General features: G+C 43.3%; 1 protein-coding gene across 1 annotated transcript in view; it reads right to left on the minus strand.

Moving 5' to 3' along the window:
- Window positions 1–18,337, minus strand: part of DOCK2 (dedicator of cytokinesis 2) — a 415,343-nt gene that overhangs the window by 36,447 nt on the left and 360,559 nt on the right. Inside the window, exons 34-37 of the mRNA XM_077757359.1 lie at window positions 12,677–12,762; window positions 5,911–6,067; window positions 3,962–4,002; window positions 220–310 (exon numbers count right to left, since the gene is read on the minus strand). Coding sequence (XP_077613485.1) covers window positions 220–310; window positions 3,962–4,002; window positions 5,911–6,067; window positions 12,677–12,762 — 375 coding nt within the window. The remainder of the gene's footprint in view (window positions 1–219; window positions 311–3,961; window positions 4,003–5,910; window positions 6,068–12,676; window positions 12,763–18,337) is intronic.

Genomic DNA, 18,337 nt, shown 5'->3' on the forward strand with positions numbered 1-18,337 from the left:
TCTTTTCTTTTTTCTTTTCTTTTCTTTTCTTTTCTTTTCTTTTCTTTTCTCTTCTTCTCTTCTCTTCTCTTTTCTTTTCATCCCTTCCCTTCCCTTCCCTTCCCTTCCCTTCCTTTCCTCTGTCTCTCTTCCTCCTTCCCCCAACCCTTAACTCTTTAACTTGCTGTGAGGACCACACAGAGATCCTAGCATAAATAACCTTCACTGGAAGGACAGTACCTTGAGAAGCCAAGTGTGGAGAAGGAGTGTGTAGGCAGCCTCTGTGTAATTGTCACAATCTAGGTGAAGATCACGGAGCTTGTACAGGTACCTGTTTGGAGAAATATGTTAGGTTACCAGGTTCTGTGATAAGGAGGCAGGAGATAGGGCCAAGTAAGAGTCAGACAGAACAACTATGAGCCTCTTGGGATCACAGAGGAGTCCTCCATCACTGATAACCAGCCCCTCCTGCATGGGTGATAACAGGAGCCTTTAGTGTTTATGGGACACTTAGTGTGTGACAGGTACCATGCTAAGTATTTTGAATGCCTTAGATCATTTAATCCTCATGGCAACCCTATGAGATGGGTTCACTGAGAATTCCCATTTCCAGATGAGAAAAGTATGACTTGGAGAAGTGTGAAGTATCATCCCAGCCAGTATTCAAATTGATACTGAAGAATCTAGCCAATGCAATGTGACAAATAAGGAAGGTGAGTTGAATAACTCATCACAAATCTTGTGCTAATAATCAGAAGAGCTGCAACATGATCCCAGGCTAATTGTCTCCAGAGCTCATGCTTTGAACATTGTACCATTCCAGGAGAATGAACAAGCCACAGTACTATAAAGGACAGCTCTTCAGTGGTCTCTTGGTAGGAAAGAAGTGCATTTTCTGGTAAGAGAAGGAAGTGGATCAGGGTTTCAAGATTAGATATTCATGTGGAGACCTTGAGCTGTCAGTAAGGAGAATATATTATTCAACCAAAACCACATTCCTACCTTCTCTCCCTTTACAATGTGAGGTTCAAGATCTGAATCCTGGGGTGACTGCATTGTAAAAATACAGTTGTGATCTATGTTGGGAAGACAGGTCTGTGGTACTATGAGAACAAGATTCATTTAGGGAGGGAAGGGATTAGAGAAGGGATTTCTAGAGAAGTTTCTATAGCATGGCAGTAGAGCTAGGATCTAAAAGGGGATGAATGAGGGATGAAGATCCCAGGTAGAAAGATTTGCTTATTCATTCATCCAACAAATGGGTATTTCAGCTATTAAATCAATTCATCCTCCCAATCATCCTTTTATAGACAAGAAAACTGAGATTTGTATTAAAGTAGACAGAGCAAGAAATAGGTAGAACCAGGTTTAACCATCAGCAATTTCTGCCTCTATAGTCATGGCCATTCCACTCTCCTCCCTCCTTACCTTTTTTCTCATCAATCAGTTATCAGTGAAATTACATGTAACTTTTTTTTAATTTTTTTTTTCTAAGAGAGAGAGAGAGAGAGACAGCGTGAGCAGGGGAGGGTCAGAGAGAGAGGGAGTCACAGACTGAAACAGGCTCCAGGCTCTGAGCTGGCAGTCAGCACAGAGCCCGATGCGGGGCTCGAACCCACGAACTGCGAGATCATGACCTAAGCGAAAGTCGGACGCCTAACCGACTAAGCCACCCAGGAGCCCCTGAAATTACATGTAACTTGCATGCTGCAAGTGTTGAGCTTGTAGTCTACCTTCAGAAACCCCTGTGTGCATGGATGAATCCTACTTTATCTCTTCCTGCCCATCCTTCATCCCATAGGTTCCTCAATGGCTGCATCCAAAACCCTCAGAGCAGCCAGAGGACAGATTTCCTGCTACTGTCATTTCCTTGACTGGCCAACCACCCTCTACTCTCCTTCGTCAACCTAAGAGTTTGGTGATCTCCTGCAGAGCCCAAAGGAAAACACCCTAATGGGCCTGACAAGGGATTCAAACCCAAGTACCTACATGGGCCAGATGCGCGGCTTGAATAAGGTAGGCAGGATGAAGTTCAAGGCGGGGATAGTGACAATGTCATGACTAGAGTACCCCAGATTTTTCAGGACAGGAGGAGGGCCCAGTGTTGCCATACCTTCTGAGTTTTTCAGAAGAGGGAAACTTATTTTATTGTATTTATTTTATTTTTTTAAGCTTATTTATTTTAAGAGGGAGGGTCAAGCGAGAGAGGTAGAGAGAGAATCTTAAGTAGGCTCCACACTGCCAGTGCAGAGCTCAATGTGGAGCTCAGTCTCCCAAACCATGAGATCATGACCTGAGCCAAGATCAAGAGTTGGACACTCAACTGACTGAGCCACCCAGGCACCCCAGGAAATTTTTATTTTTATGTAAAATCTCTAGATCTCCAAATTTTGGCAACCAATTAAAAACGTTTTTAAATACGATGCCTGCCAAACAGAACGGGTTTTCAGACTATATCCTGTTACATTGTTTGATTTAGGCAAATGTGGTTTTCCTAGATTACAACAGAACTCAAATCTCTAGAGCTTATGGATATCTGGGGCTTACCATCTGTGTTGCTAAAATGGGAAGGAGAGAAAAGAGGTTGGAAGGATGGATCCATGTGCTAGACACCTTACCTATAGCATCTCATTTAATCCTCAAAACAGAAGGTAGAATGGAAACATTCTATAAAGGGAAACTTCAACCCAAAGAGACTGAGTGATCTTATCCAAGGTGAAGACCCCAGGCCCTTGGACTTCAAAGCTTTGCACTACTATAATAAGTCATGTCTAGTGATGTTATAAATACTATCTAAGCTTAGGACAGCCTATGGAATTATCTTTTATCCAAATGATAGCTCCTATTCCTGGAATAATGCTAAAGTAAGTACCTAAAAATATCTGCAATAATAGCAGAGTAGGTTCAGACTTGGAGTCTCTGGCATTTGACGGAATGGGTCAAAAGACTTGAAAACACTTCTTAACCTTCTGGCCAATTTCTCTCTGTGGCTCTTGTCCCAAAGGATATGAGCAAGCTATATCTTGGACACATAAGATATATGTCCAAGAATTTTGTCGTTGTGCTATTTATGATAGAAAAAAGTTGGAAACAACCTAAATGTTCAACAATATGGGATTGGCTATATAAATTATGGTATGTTCTGGAAAGAAAATATTATAGTTTCATTAAAAATGATGTTGAAATGCATCTGTTGACATGGAATTCTTGTCAAGCAAAGAATAAGTTATGAGCAACACAACCTCATTTTTGTAAAAAATAAGCAGGCATAGAATTCCATCTAAATATACATATAAAAGGTCTGAGAAAATGTATGGATTATGAGTTTATTTCATTTTTTTGTTTTTGTCTATATTTTATGAGTTTTTTGTTGCTGTTGTTTTGATAGGAAGTACGCATTATTTTTGTAAAGAGTAAAAATAACAATACAAAAGCTTTGGAAAAAAATATGAGACTCTGAGAAAAACTGACAAGGGAGTTCTTGGCTCCTGGCTAATGTCCCTCCCCACCCCCCAAGAAAACTCCTTCATGACATATTCGAATAAATGTATAAATGTCTTTTAAATGCTTATAAGAAAGTAAGTATCATGCATCTTGGTATTTTTTTCCCTCTGAAACTGGGCTGGCCAATGGTCTAACCACATGCTGAATAAACGCTAGAACTGGGCTTCATATGCCAGCCCTTCAACAAATGCAGATGCAATTCACCAGCTCAATTCACAAGATGGGTTAAGGAAAGTATGGTCTGTGAATACAGCAAAACAGCACAGCAGGTTGTAGGACTCCAAGTGACATGGGGGTCTGCTTATAGGAGAATGAAAAGAGTAAAATCTGGAGAGATTGATAGGAACCAGAATACACAGGGACCTAGCATCAAGAAGATAAGTTTAAATTCCATCCTGAAGGCAGCGGGGAGCCATTGATGGATACTGAGCAACAGAATGACATAGCAGATGTGAGTTTTAGAAAACAAAAATCTTACCTTATGTACATCTCTTCCCGATTGTTATCTTTGTAGAAATTCTAGGTAGTGGAGGAGAAACAGTGGTGAGTGTTTTTCTTTGCAGAGCGGCAGGAATAGAGGGTGGAGATGGAGATGTGAGGAAGACTGCTCTTTACTATCTGGGCACTCTGAGATGCGAGCATGGCACTTACTGTCTTGAATTCATCAAACACCCTTTCTAGGAGATTCTGCCTTGAAAGTCACCCCCCTGACCCCTAGACTGTAAAGGGACAGAGGAGGTACCTCAGCCATCACATATCAGGGGTGAAGATGGGCTATTTGCTGCATTGAGAGGTGGGCTGTCAGTACTGCAGCAGCCCAGTTTGATTTTACAAGCTCAGACCCATTACTCAGATGGAGCTGCTTGTTCTCAGGATAAGAGCAGTAATCAGAGTTTTAGGACTAGTTACAGATTCCAGGGATAATAACGGCCCATAATTCCTGATAGTACAGCCATATGAGGAGTTACGATGAGATTCCACAGGCAAAAACATTTAAACTTGGTAGTACCTAGGAAGCTTGACTCAAGCTCGGGGATCATTTAGACCACTAGTGGTCCTGGGCTCCACCACTAGGGATCCTAATCTCATGCATTTATAAATGAGCCCTTAAAAGTTCTGAGCCAGGAGGTCATGATCTGACCCATGAGACATACTTTGAGAAAACCCTGGTTTAACCTAATGTACCCATGTGCACCTGAGGCTCCGGGAGGGGCAGGGTTGATGTTCCAGGTGTTCTAGGGTACACAGTGGGTGGCAGAGCCACCCTAGACCTCGGCTCCTTGGACACCCTCCTCCTGTCCTCCTTCCTGATGCCATCTTTACACCACATCAAAAGCTAGCATGGTGTAATTGCTTGTGGATCTGCCTGTCCCAAGCTCTCTCCCTGGTCAGAGTCTGACTGCTGAAGGTCATTTTCTTCAACTAACTTCTGCCTCTCCATAGAGAGATTGCTAAACTCCTGGAAAAAGCCCTCTTCCTGCTCTTTATGTAAATTGGGCCTGGTGGAATTATTAGCAATGAATTTGTTTCTGCTGTAATCAGGATTTTTTAACTCCCCTTAGCATTTCAGAAAATCAATGGCAATATCTAGGCTATTAAAAAGGAAGTCAACTTAGGCTAACAGAGGCCACACAAAAGAACTATAGAACAGGGTTTGTATTTCTGGAGTACAGAACATGGCGGGGGCAGGGGGTTGATTTGATGGATGCCACATGGTGTTTTGGCCAGCTTCATTCAGTTAAACCACTTTAGGGTGGGCTGGCATGGTGGTGTGAGGTGCTGGGGCTGGTACTACCTCTCATGACTGTATCGCAGGACAGGTAAAGGGAGACTGTTCAGGAGCTGGCCCTTGGTGGGTCATGCGGTATAGGGGTTAGGAGCCCGCACTTGAGATTAGCTATTCTGGCCCACACTAATTGCTGTAAATTCTGGTTATTAGATCATTCTGTAAGAGAAGGAAACTAACAGATAGGAAGCATTTAACCATGGCCCCAGAATGAATAACCTAAGGAACAGGTACTATTACTTTCTCTATGGAATAGATAAGCCAACTAAACCTTAAGAAAACTTCCCTGACTTGTCTATTCTATTAATTATCAGAGATAGGAGAACCCAGGGGCCATGTAACTCCAAAGCTCATACTCTCAACCACTTTTTACTGCCACTTTCCTTTCATGTGATGAGTTAAGTACTGAAGAAAACCCTCATTTCCATTTCACATATGAGGGACCTGAGACACGGAATGGTGAAGTTATTGGTCTCAGGACACAGAGCTAGCAGATGGCAGAACAGGGATTCAATTCCACTTCTTTCTGCTTTCTGAAGCCCTTAGCACTACTTCCCTATCAAGAGCATAGCGAAACCCCAAACCAGGCCTGCCCTCAGGAACTGATGGGACCTTGGGGTGAGCTGGCCGACCCCACATACCAACAGATTCACCGTGCAGCTCATGCGGTTGTCTTTGCTCTCGTCTGTCATCACACCCCGGTAATCGAGCAGCTTCTCCAGGAGGCCTTTGACCAGGTTCACAAAGTTTTCCACTGACTTGAAAATAGTTGGGTGCTCTGCGGCACACTCCATCAGGCTGCAGGCAGAGACGGCAGGGCGGTGAGTTCATGGCCAGAGGACAAAGAGTATGTCAGCAGAGGGGGGGAATGATCCAGGGAGTCCAAGTTCTGCTGGTTCATGTGTTGGCTCATTTTGCTTATTTATTCAATCATGTATTCAATATACACTTGTTTGTCTATATAGTTTAGCAAGTACTTAAATTTTTTTTTTTTTTTTGCCCACCATCAGAATGGGGGAAAAATGTCCAATGTGGGCAACGGTGTGGGGAAAAAGTCACTTGTACATGCCCACACTGGGAGTAAATCAGTACAACATTTTATGTAGCAATTTTCACAATATCTATCAAAATTGTAAATGCACATACCCTCTGGCCCAAGAATTCTACTTCGGGGAACCTATTCTGCAGAACTATTCCCAGAAGCATGTGAAGATTTATGATACTTACAAATTATGTCTATGGTGAAATAGTTGAAACTATCTTAAATGTCTATCAGTAGACAAATAAATGGTTAACAAATTAAAGCATATTTACAAAATGTACTTCTATGAAGACACTATAAAGTATTAGAAATCAATATGCTTTGCCACAAAAAGCTCTATAAAATATACAGATCGGTGAGAAAAGTAAGCCTCAGAACAATATTTACTTTTTATTTAACCAACTCACATAGAACCTATGATGTCCCAGGCATTATTCCAAATGCCTCACAAATTTTAACTAATTTAATTTTCCATCAGTCTGATGAGATGGGATTTTTGTAGATAGGGAAACTAAGGCACAAAGAAGCCAACTAAATTGTCCAAGTTAATACAGTTGTTAAATATCAATATTCTGGCTTTGGCATTTGTGAGCGGAAATGCGTGTCTGCATCATGTGCTTCTGTGTGCTTATAAATGTGCCAAATCTGGTCAGGAAGGACAAACACCAAACTCTTAATGATGGTTTAAAACTCTTAATGGTGATTTCTTCTGACAAGCAGTCTAGGTGGGGGAATAGAGAAGAGAGTATTTGGGTTTTTTTTTTAACTTAAATGTGCATATATTATTTGAAAATTTTACATTTGTTATAATATTAATATTCTAAATTTTAAAAGCAAAAATTTTTAAAATGTCACATTCCTTAAGCATCTATTAGTTGCTAGGCGCTATGATAGGCCTTGTGTGGGGGGGGGATGGAGAGAAAGATAAAAAAAGAAATATTAAAAAAATGTCTACCTTCAGGAGGCCCACAGGCTAGGCAAGGAGAGACAGTGGGTTAAAATTTTGATTAATGACTACTTTTTATTAATCACTTATTTTATACCATACACTGTATGAATCACTTTTTCTTTTTTTTCTTTTTATTTTTTTTCTAATCACTTTTTCTTAAGAAATCATCATGATGATTGTTACTGATAAAAATTGTTCCCCTCATTTTATAGAGGGGAGAATCAAGGCTCAGAGAGGTTAAACAACCTCCTCAAATCACTCTCATAGTAAGTGGTGACCTTGGGAATCAAGCCAAACATTTCTCTATTTTCCCACAGAGAAACACTGTGGTGTGTTCTCGGGCATCCTGAGTAACAAGCATTACCCAGGCTACTATTTGTTTCTGGCTAATATCCCTGTTGGCAGCTTAGGTCCCAAGAGCTCCTAGCAGGGAAAGGTGAGAAAGGCAAGGACTTCAGAGGGTCATTTCTTCCCAGAAGACAAACCAGGCTGCAAGGAGGCGACACCTCAAACTGTGGTGTGATCAGACAAATTCATCTTCTCCGTGGGAGAAGCACCTGTTCCCTGGCTCTCGATGAGAGATGCAAATTGCCCTGTGATTTAGGCCTGTCTGGCTCAATCACAGCTGTGCCTGACGCCTTCTGGGATGGTCCCGTTAGCCCCATTTCCCAAGTAAATAACATGCGACGCTTTGTCCAGTGTTTGGGTGTGATTCCTCATAGCCTTCCAGACAGCTCAGACCCAGAAGGTATCTCACGGCCTGAGGGCAGCCCCGGCCAGTGGTTCTCAGTCCCTGCTACATGTTAGAATCTCCAGGGGAGAATTTTCTAAAGCTCAGTGACCACCCTAAAAATCAATGGCTTTGTATCTTTGGGAGTGGGGGCCAAGCAGCAGTATTTTATCTTTGAAGTTCTCTAGGTAATTCCAATATGCAGCCAACATTAAGAACAACTGGTTTAGTCCAGTGCTTTGCAAAGTTCAATGTGCATGGGAATCACCTGGGGTTTAACAGGTTCTGATTAATAGATTCTGTTAATAGATTCTGGTTCAATAGGTCTGGGCTAGGGCCTGAGATTCTGCATTTCTAAAAAGCTCTTGGATGATGCTAGTGCTATTGGTCCTTTGCAAAGCATGGGTTTTGAAGAATACTTTCTTAGTTTCTCTATTCTTTCGGTGTAAGGTAATAAATCTGCTCATATGGTTGGATTGGTGAGATGAATTGGCAGATTGTTTGGAACTCACCTGTCCATTCACCATCTATCACCATCTACCACAATCCACCATCCATCCACTCAAAAGATATTTTTCTAGGAATCAGGGATTCAGAAATTATTAAGACACTGACTTCCAAGAAATCATAGTATAGCAGGGGAAGAAGATACAAAAGTAAAGACTAACCATAGCATACAATACTCCCATTTATTATTTCCTATGTTCCAAATGCTGTGCAAATTCATTTTATTGGTTATCTTGTTTAATACTTACAAAATTTCCTAGAGTTTGGCATTATTAACATCACCAATTTAGAGAGGAGTCATGAAGCCCCCAAGTCTGGGTTCTAATATTGGTCTTGCCAAGGTCCCCCAGCTGCTTCTCTCCCTTGGATCACAGTGGAGGACAGGTACAATCAAAAGGATCCTGGGCATCTCCAGGTGATGTGGATAATTCCTCACACAGAGGAGGGAGAGGCACGGGGGCGGCCCNGAGCCCAGGCCCAAGCTCTGTGTCAATGCTGATGGAACTGGGCTTTCACTCATTCCTTTAAAACTGATGTATGGAGGGGAACCTGGGTGGCTTAGTCGGTTAAGCATCCGACTTTTGCTATGTCATGATCTCGCGGTTCGTGGGTTCGAGCCCCGTGTCGGGCTCTGTGCTGACTGCCAGCTCAGAGCCTGGAGCCTGTTTCAGAGTCTGTATCTCCCTCTCTCTCTGACCCTCCCCTGCTCACGCTGTCTCTCTCTCTTTCTCTCCTAGAAATAAATAAAAATATTTTTTAAAAAATGATGTATGGAGTACCTCTTATTACAGGTACTCTTTTAGGCACTGAACTGGTTTGGGTGGGATCTTGGCCCCAGAACAACATTCTCTGTCCCTTTCATCTTTCCAGCTCCCTTACCACTTCTAGAAAAATTCTCAGGCAGATGGAATACAGCATAATGGAGCGTCTAATTTCTCCATTCAATGTGGGACCTTCACATTAAGAGATAGACAGGGGTTCCTGGGTGGCTCAGTAGGTTACGCATCTGACTCTTGATTTTGGCTCAGGTCTGGATCTCATGGTCGCACCTCCCCCTATGCTATGTGCACTCTCTCTCACTCTCAAAAAATAAAAATAAATTTTAAAAAAAGATGTGGACAGATGGGAGTGGGCTCTGGGGATAGTTCTGAGGGTAGGAAGGAATGGGATGCTGTATAAGGTTGTATAGCTTGTGCACTGCACAAGAGCCCATGACGGCTGAAGTTGAGCCCTACTTCATACCTAGGCCTTGCGCCCTAATGCAGGGCTACTGCTGCCACAGGAAAGGAAGCCCTGCTGTATTCATAAAGTCTCCATCATATTGCTAAGCCGTGTACCACAGGACTGTGTCTGCCCAGAGCAGTTCCTCCACACCAGTAGAGGCCCTGAATGAAGGACTGAAGAAGGGCTGGAGGAACTGAAGATGACTAGACAGGAGGAGAAATGACAGGTATGTTCATGGCTTCAAATAAGTACATCAGTGTCTACCTAGAGAGCAATAACAATAATAGCTGATATTTCTAGATCAATTACTAGTTACCAGAAACTGCTAAGTACTTTACATGACTTTTCTTGCTTAATCTCAACAACAAAAACTGTAAGAGCTGGATAGTATTTTATCCCCAATTTGCAGATAAGGAACCTGAGGCTCAGAAAGCTCAAAGGAAGAAGCAGGGACCTGGCTCCTGGACATTCTAATGGGACCTTGACTCCTCTGGTTGGGCTTGATTAGTTTTGTAAAAATCATCCACACCTCTATCGTAGAAGGAAAAATAATGAGCTGCTTTTAATTTCCTCGACCTCTAAGGATTCCTTTTATAAATAATCACTCAGGAAGGATTTGAAAATCCTGCTGATCATCTGAAGACTGCCACAGAGCCCCATCCGCTTATAAAAATGGAAATTGCCAGCACTATAAATGGTTTCCCTTATGGTCAATATTTAGAGTTTTCTTTTTAGAACTTTAAAATAAACATTGACTCAGGCAAAATGTCACTTTTTCCCCTAGGCAGTCAGTCTTGATACCCACCCGAGGAGCAGACAGTGGGATTTTCCCTCCGACTGAGTTATGTTTGTGTTCCCCGTGTTTAGTGAGGGCTGTGCATGGTGACGGAGGGGGGATGGGGCCTGCTGAGGTGATGCTGCCTGGGAATCTGCCCTGCCTACTGAGCAGGCAGGGAGGGGCACTGTGAGGGTTGGAGCAAGGCCTTTAGTTTGCTTTTGTTGTTGGAGTTAAAATATTCAAAAAGGATTAGGAAAAGAAACCCAAATCAGAGTTCTATCAGAGAATCATACAAATCTGAGAATGTGCAATTAGAAAGAAATTTGGGATGTCTGAGCCACAGTGCTAAACCTTGGGAGAAGTCCTTATGGAGGAAACGGACACTGACATGAAGACAGAAACTGGGAGTCAGGTAGCTGAACAAAGTACATTTAGCAAGCTTTTACCTGCTGTGTGCCAGACGCTTTATAGTTATTCAGTCTTCAAAATAGCTACAGGATTATTATCCCCATTTTACAGATAGAGATACTGAGGTCAAAGATGTGTGATTGACCCAATGGTATATAGAAGTGATGGAATCAGGGTTGAAACCCAATGTCTTTCTCCAAATATATACAATTGGCCTATATGCACATGAAAAAAATGCTCAACATCATTAGCCATCAAGGAAACGCAAATCAAGATGGCAATGATAGCACTTTCACAGTCACTAGAATGGCTCTAGCCAGTAAGGCAGATATTAACAAGAGTTGGGGAGAATGTGGAGAAACTGGAAACTTCATACACAGCGGTTGGAATGTGAGTGGCCAAGTACTTTGGAAAACAGTCTGATGGTTCCCCAAAAGGCCAAGTAGAGTTACCAAATGACCCAGCAACTCCACTCCTAGGTAAATGCCCAAGAAAATTGGAAGCATTATGTCCACACAAAAACTTGCATGAGAATGCTCATAGCATCAACAATGCTATGTCCATCAATAGGTAAATGAATAGGGGCACCTGGATGGCTGGGTCGGTTAAGCGTTTGAATTCAGCTCAGGTCATGATCTCATGGTTCATGAGTTCGAGCCCTGCGTCAAGCTTAGTGTTGACACCTCAGAGCCTGGAGCCTGCTTCGGATTCTGTGTCTCCCTCTCTCTCTACCCCTTGCCCATTCACACTCTGTCTCTCTCTCAAAAAATAAATAAACCTTAAAAATGTTTTTAAAAAATAGGTAAATGAATAAACAAAATGGGGTGTATCTAAACAGAGAAATATTAGTCAGCAACAAAAAGAAATGAGGTGCTGATGCCTGCTACAGCATGGACGAACCTTGGGAACATGCTATGTTCTCAAAGCACCATATACTGATCCTATTTACATGAAATGTCCAGAATAGACAAATCCACAGGGGCAGAAAGTAGCATGGAACGGTGGCTAAAGAGTACGGTTTCTTTGGGGAAGTAACGAAAATGTTCTAAAATGGATTGTGGTTATGGTTGTATAGCTCTGCAAATATACTAAAAGCTATTGAACTGTATACTTTAAGTGAACTGTATGGTATATAAATTATATCTCAATTAAATGTTAAAACAAAAAAAGTGTCCTAACTCCAAGTGCAGTGCTGACCACTGTCCAGGGCTTCACTCAGACCTGTGCCCTGCAGTCAGGCAGAGCTGGTTTGGGTCTCAGCTTGTCCACCCAACTAGATTGTTATAGTTTCCTCAGACAAGACCCTTCCATGAGCCTCAGGGGCCAGCTCTATGAAATGGGGATCAGAGAGTAAATGCAACTAAATGAGGCAGTGCACAGACAGCATCTAGCATGGCATCTGGGCACTGAACGTGCTCTCTATATCTTGGTCATGATCAACATCTGTCTAAGATTAAAACAAAAAGGAAAAACTAGTAAGAATTATTCCTCAGCAGAGAGACAACAAAAGTGAACATCTTGGTGGATTGTTTTTCTCTTCATAACAAAGCAAAGTTTCTTTTTATCCATCCCATTCCGTCAATATCAAAGAAACAGCCACTCAAGAGACAGAGATTTGAGGTTTCTTTCAAAAACGGAGTTTCTCCAATACCAGGAGCCGTCAGATCGATCTCCAGGGGAGGAAGGAGTCTCAAGGCCCTGGAGTTCTGAGCTCTGCAGCCTCCAGCTAACCTCCCTGGCTCCTCCCGCGCATGGGGCGCTGAACTTACATTGACTCGAGCAGCTGCATGTATTGCTCGTCTCCTCGGCCTCCTTCCACCTCATGGTCCAGCTTGAGGATGATTTCATTTTCAAACTAAAGCAGTAGGAGATGAGAAATCAATAATAACAACATCAGAAGGCTGAATGTTGAGATTAGTCAATTTGTTATTTTAGCCAAAGCTTTAGGGAGCATCTCTCATTTCCCAGGGTTAGTGCCCAGGACTGGGAGTGCAAAACAAAACGGGATGCTATGCCTGCTTTTAGGAGTTCCCAGAGCACAGGGAGAAGGGGGAGTAGAAGGTAAGTGCTGGAGAGAGGAGGAGGGAGGGGAGAGAGAATGAGCACGTGAAGAAAGGGGCATTTCAAGCCCTTGGACACAGTGTGTGCAAAGACATGGAGGTATGTGACCGATCACTGCAACTTCAGGTAACAGCATGTTGTCATGGACAGCTAGTATTTCTGTCTGCCTTGTGTTCCTCTCTCCATACTTTGGTGATCACACTGGCCCTAAACATAGTCTTGGGGACACAGGTGACCATACCTCCTAGCTCCAGGTGTGGGCATGTGACCCAGGCCTAGCTCTTCATCAGTATCTTTCATCATCTAGACACAAGATTAATAAAGGCTCAGGCTGAGTGACTGAGACTCAGATCCAAGGCTTTGCTGGAACTCTTAGCAAAGAGTCTGTCTGCTCACCATGAAGACAGAAGGCTGTAAGCCTGAGGCCGCCCCAATGAAGAGCCTGCCTGGAAATGACACCAATACAGAGGAAATGGAAAAGGGGAGTCAGAGAAAGACTGAGCCCCTGAGCCCACCCATACTTGAAGCTGTCATATGTATATGAACTGATGCCTCAGAAAGTGAAGACTGGTGACACTGTGACGGTCAGAGATCAGACTAGATAAGTGACCTGAACATGAGTGTGTACTTACAGTCCCACCAAATCTTCTTGTGTGAAGCCAGAGAGGGTTCATCTCCCTATTTTCACTGTCAAGAAGCATCTAACCCAGTTCAGTTCATGGCCTATGCAATATTTTGAAGGGTCATACTGGGACCCTTTTCATGGCTGAAATGTAAAACGGTTTGTCCTGTTTCAATAACATGCCCTGATGAGTCAATCCAAATCACACAGTCCACTTCCCCTCAGTTTTACCATTAAATAAGAAACTGGCATCTGGAGAAGGGAAGGAGGCCCTTGGCAAAGGTCACTAAGGTCTAGGAAGTCTTTGGCTCCTCACACAGCATCTCTATCTTTAGTCTTTAAAAGATGTCCATGAGGTCTGGGGGTCATATTTAAGGAGGATCACGTCTAAAGGTGATGATGCATGAAAAGCAGCCAGCCCTGGATTGGTACCACTTCACTAAGTGTTGGGTGTTATTATACATGAAGAAGTATTTGTAATGCTTCAGATGAATGGCAGAGACCTTTTGGCAGGCTCCTTCCAGGGCACAAACGATCAAGCCCAATCTAGTTGGTTGGAATCTTCAGGTGATGAAAGGCAGAAGCTGAATTTACTTTTCCCTCAGCTCACATCTGTGATGCCATTGTTCCCTCACCTTTGTGTGCTGAGGGCCAGAGGAAAGGACCAAAAGCTTGTGATGATACAGCACAGGTGAGAAAATTTCCTGTGAATTTCCTCAGTCAGGATGATTTATGGAAGGAGATACCAAAAACCTGGAAGATGGGTAGGATTGTGATAAATATGAAAAGGAAGAGAATTCTGGGTAGGAGGAATGGAATGAGCAAAGGTTGTGGAGGTGAGGAAGTAAAGAAAAATGAGGAGAGGAGTTAAGAAGGAACAGAGTTCAAGAAGAAAGAAAGGAAAAAAAAATTAGAATAAAGACTTAGATGGGGGCCAATCTGATGAGGGTCTGGGCTGCCAGTCGGCATATGAATCATGTACCTTACATGATGCATTGTATTAAACATCTTGTATGCATCAAATATTATCCAGACTTAAGGGCTGGGGCTGTCATGATTAGAGATGTCTATTGTGCCACGCTTAGGGCAGGAAGGAATACAGCTAAAGGACTGCAAGCATGGTCTCTGATGTTAGACTGTCTGACTTTACATGGCTGCTCCATTCCTCCACCATCTTGGGAAAGCTGTCTGGTCTTTCTAATCCCATTTCAGAATTTATATCAGGCATCAGGGGTCAGCAAACATTTTCTGTAAAGGGCCACATTGTAAATATGTTGGTCTTTGTGGGTTAGTTGATCTTTATTACAACTACTCAGCTCTGCTGCTATAACACAAAAGTAAGCATAGATAATATATAGACAAATCAGCATGGCTGTATTCCAGTAAAACCTTATTTACAAAAACCGGTATCCGGACAGATTTGGCCTGTGGGCCCTATCAATATAATAGTGGTACCTACCACATGGGATAGTTAGGAGGACTGGAGGAGATTTTATATGTAAAGCACCAGGGGAGAGCATAAACTCAAATATGCATTGGGTTTGCTCATCTGCTTATGATTACTGCTAATGTTATTGTTATTACTGCTGAATGTTACTGGAAAGCGGCTTTATGGGAGAAAAACAGCATTTTTTTCTTGTCTGAGTTATTCAGTGGTAAGTGCTGGCATGATTCCTCCTTAAGTGATGAACTTTCCTTTACAGCAGAGAAGTGCATGGGGGTAAATAAGCACTTGTCACAGGGTCACAAAAGAGCCCGTTGGGAAGGAAATTACAGGGTGCCAGGGGCTGTGCAGAGCTGGATGAAGCTGTACCATGCCTGAGCCCCTCAGGGCAGGTTGGAGAGCGAAGGTTTCAGTCAAGCACATCCCATAACAGAGGCCGGCCCATTTGCTCCCAAGCAGGCACTGTGTGCAGGGGTGGCTATGACCACAGCCTCTGGCATCCAAGAGACTTAGTTTGAGTCTTGATTTGACTTTTCTCCCCACTATGTGATCTTGGGAAAGTTAATAAGCTTTCTGAGGCTCAGTTTTCTCTTCTATTAACTGGAGATATAAAACAGCACCTACTGGGGCACCTGGATGGCTCAGTTGGTTGAGCATTCAGTTCCTGATTTTGGATCAGGTCATGATCCTAGGGTCATGAAATTGAGCCCTGCACCAGGCTCCATGCTGAACATGGAGCCTGCTTAGGATTCTCTCTTTCTCAGGGTGCCTGGGTGGCTCAGTCAGTTAAGCATCTGACTTTTGGTTTTGGCTAAGGTCATAGTCTCATGGTTTGTAGGTTCAAGCCCTGCATTGGGCTCCATGCTGACAGCATGGAGACTGCTTGGGATTCTCTCTCTCTACCCTTCTCTCTGCCCCTTCCCACTCATGTTCTCTTTCTCAAAATAAATAAAGAAAAAAACTCTCTCTCTCTCTTCCTCTGTCCCTCCCCTGCTGGTATATACATGCTTTCTCTCTCAAAAAAATTTAAAAATAAATACATAAAGCAGCAGCCACTTAGAGTGGTATTGGGAGAAGTCAATGGGAAAACACATGCAGAAGGCTTAGCATGGCACTTGGTACATAGTAAGTGCTCAATAATTGTTATCATGACATTGTCAACATTGCCAATGTCAATAGTATCACCATCTCACTTAGTCTTTATGATAGCCAAGGGAGATAGATATCATCATTCCTAGTTTTTACATGAGGAAACTGAGGCCAAGTGGAATCTTCATCTTGGGTTTCAAAGCATGGATGGAATTGACCTAAAGTAGGCCCAAGGGTCCAGCACAGGCTCCCAAATATACACTATGCCATGCCACTGTGCAGAGCTTAAAACAAAGGTCTGAATCCTCCAAGTCAATTCCATTTTCTCCATAGCTGCACAGCTACATCACATTGTTGACTCCTCACCCCACCCCTGCAAGGGGGATATTTGTTAAGGAGCCTCTGCAGGTTACTTTCACAGAAGTCAGTGCTACAGAGGACCAATAGGAATCTTAAGAGAAGCTACTCAGAAGAAAGGAAGTGAACTCTAAGAGCCCAGTCCTCCTGAGTGGGCCTCTCCCTTCCAGCAGAATAACTCATGCGGGTCTCACGTTTGCACTGTGCCTTCCCCGAATTGCTTTTGTGACCTCTCCCAACTACTTTAGAACATCTTGGCTATTTTCATTATTTTTTTTTTTTTTTTTGCCTAGAATCCTGCTGAAGTGTGAAATTTAGGCAACAAGAGCTCTTCTTCAAACGTCTGACTTTGACTTCGTACGGAAGGGGCAGAGATAGTGCGGAAGGCCGGGACGGCAGAGTGATAGCAGGGATACAACTGCCACCGGTAAGTCAGCCCATTGCCTCCTTTGTTAATGAAATGCTGGTTGTCTGGGGGTGGATGCAAACAGACTTGGGGGAAAGCTGGAGAAGACAATGTCATGTGACAAGGGATGCTTTAGGGAGTCAGTGGAGCTTCCTAATTTTCTTTGAGTTATCTTATCTCCGCCTGCTCCAGATCACTGCCTGGAGCTCGGGTTTGGGAACCTACAATGGTATTATGATATTCATTTCACAGATGAAGATACTGGGGTTGAAAGAGGTTAAATAACTTACCCAAATTTATTCAGCCCACAAGCAGCAAGTCTATCTGACTCCAAAGCACACTGGCCAGAACATAGTAGGTGCCCAGTATATACTTATTGAATTGATTGCTCTTTTCTACATTATGTTCTAAGCCATTCAAAGCACCACCTTACTTCATGCTGAGACTCCGTTTCAGTGGGATCTGCTCAACTGATATCTCTGTCCATTAGTTCATTTACCAAGCACTCACTGAGCTCATGCTGAGTCCTAGGTGCTGTTTAGGTGCTGCTATCAAATGCTGTTACTCTCTGAGAGGAGTTTTCTATAGGACCTCCTGCCCACTATGGCTCAGACCCTTAGGCCGATTGTTCCACAGTCCTGTTCTACAATCCGTATAATAGGCAATCACTCTCCTCAGTCTCCAGGCCTCAGGACTCCAAATCCTTGTCACCAACTTCACCCACAAAACCACAAACCCCTCTGTACACAAAGAATTGGCCAGGAAAACAGCTGGTCTACCCAGCCTCCAGGGATTACCCAAACAATGGTCAGCTACCATCATTACCCTACATGATGAAAATATTCACTGGAATGTTCCTCCCTGTGCTATAGCTTTTTCTATGAAATGTGGAAAGATGCAGGTCTAAATATTTCCATTCATCTTGGGAACATTGACGTGGTTCCCACCCACATTCATGACAGGCACTTGACAAGTGCTAGGGGTTTAGGAATGAGAGACTAGCCTTGGCTCTAAAATATCTCATGGTCTTGTGATAGAGACAGATCTATGAGCAGATCATCATGCAGTGCGGGTCAAGTGATATGCCTGGGCCTCACTTAGACAGGACAAGACGCATTTCACCCTGACTGGGTGTGGCCATTGCCACAGTGTGGCAACCCAAGGCTCCTTTTGCCAAAACTGCCCTGTCCATAGTCCCACCGAGGAATCACAGCATGCCAGGGATGAGGCATCCATTCTGAAGCACAAGATAGGAACCCCTGAGATGGTCTTAAGTGAAGTGCTGTACTCGTGGGGGGTAAAAGTTATCAGTCAAATGCATCAGCTATCTAATTTGGGCTACAGGAGAACCCAGGGAAATTGAGCAATGAGGTTGCAAAGAGACTCAGAGCAGAAAAAGAGATTGCCCCAGAGCCTCCTTTTCCCCACCACCACATCCCCACACCAGCCTT

This window comes from Crocuta crocuta, unplaced genomic scaffold (genome assembly GCF_008692635.1).
Source record: "Crocuta crocuta isolate KB4526 unplaced genomic scaffold, BGI_CrCroc_1.0 scaffold131, whole genome shotgun sequence".
Taxonomy (NCBI): domain Eukaryota; kingdom Metazoa; phylum Chordata; class Mammalia; order Carnivora; family Hyaenidae; genus Crocuta; species Crocuta crocuta.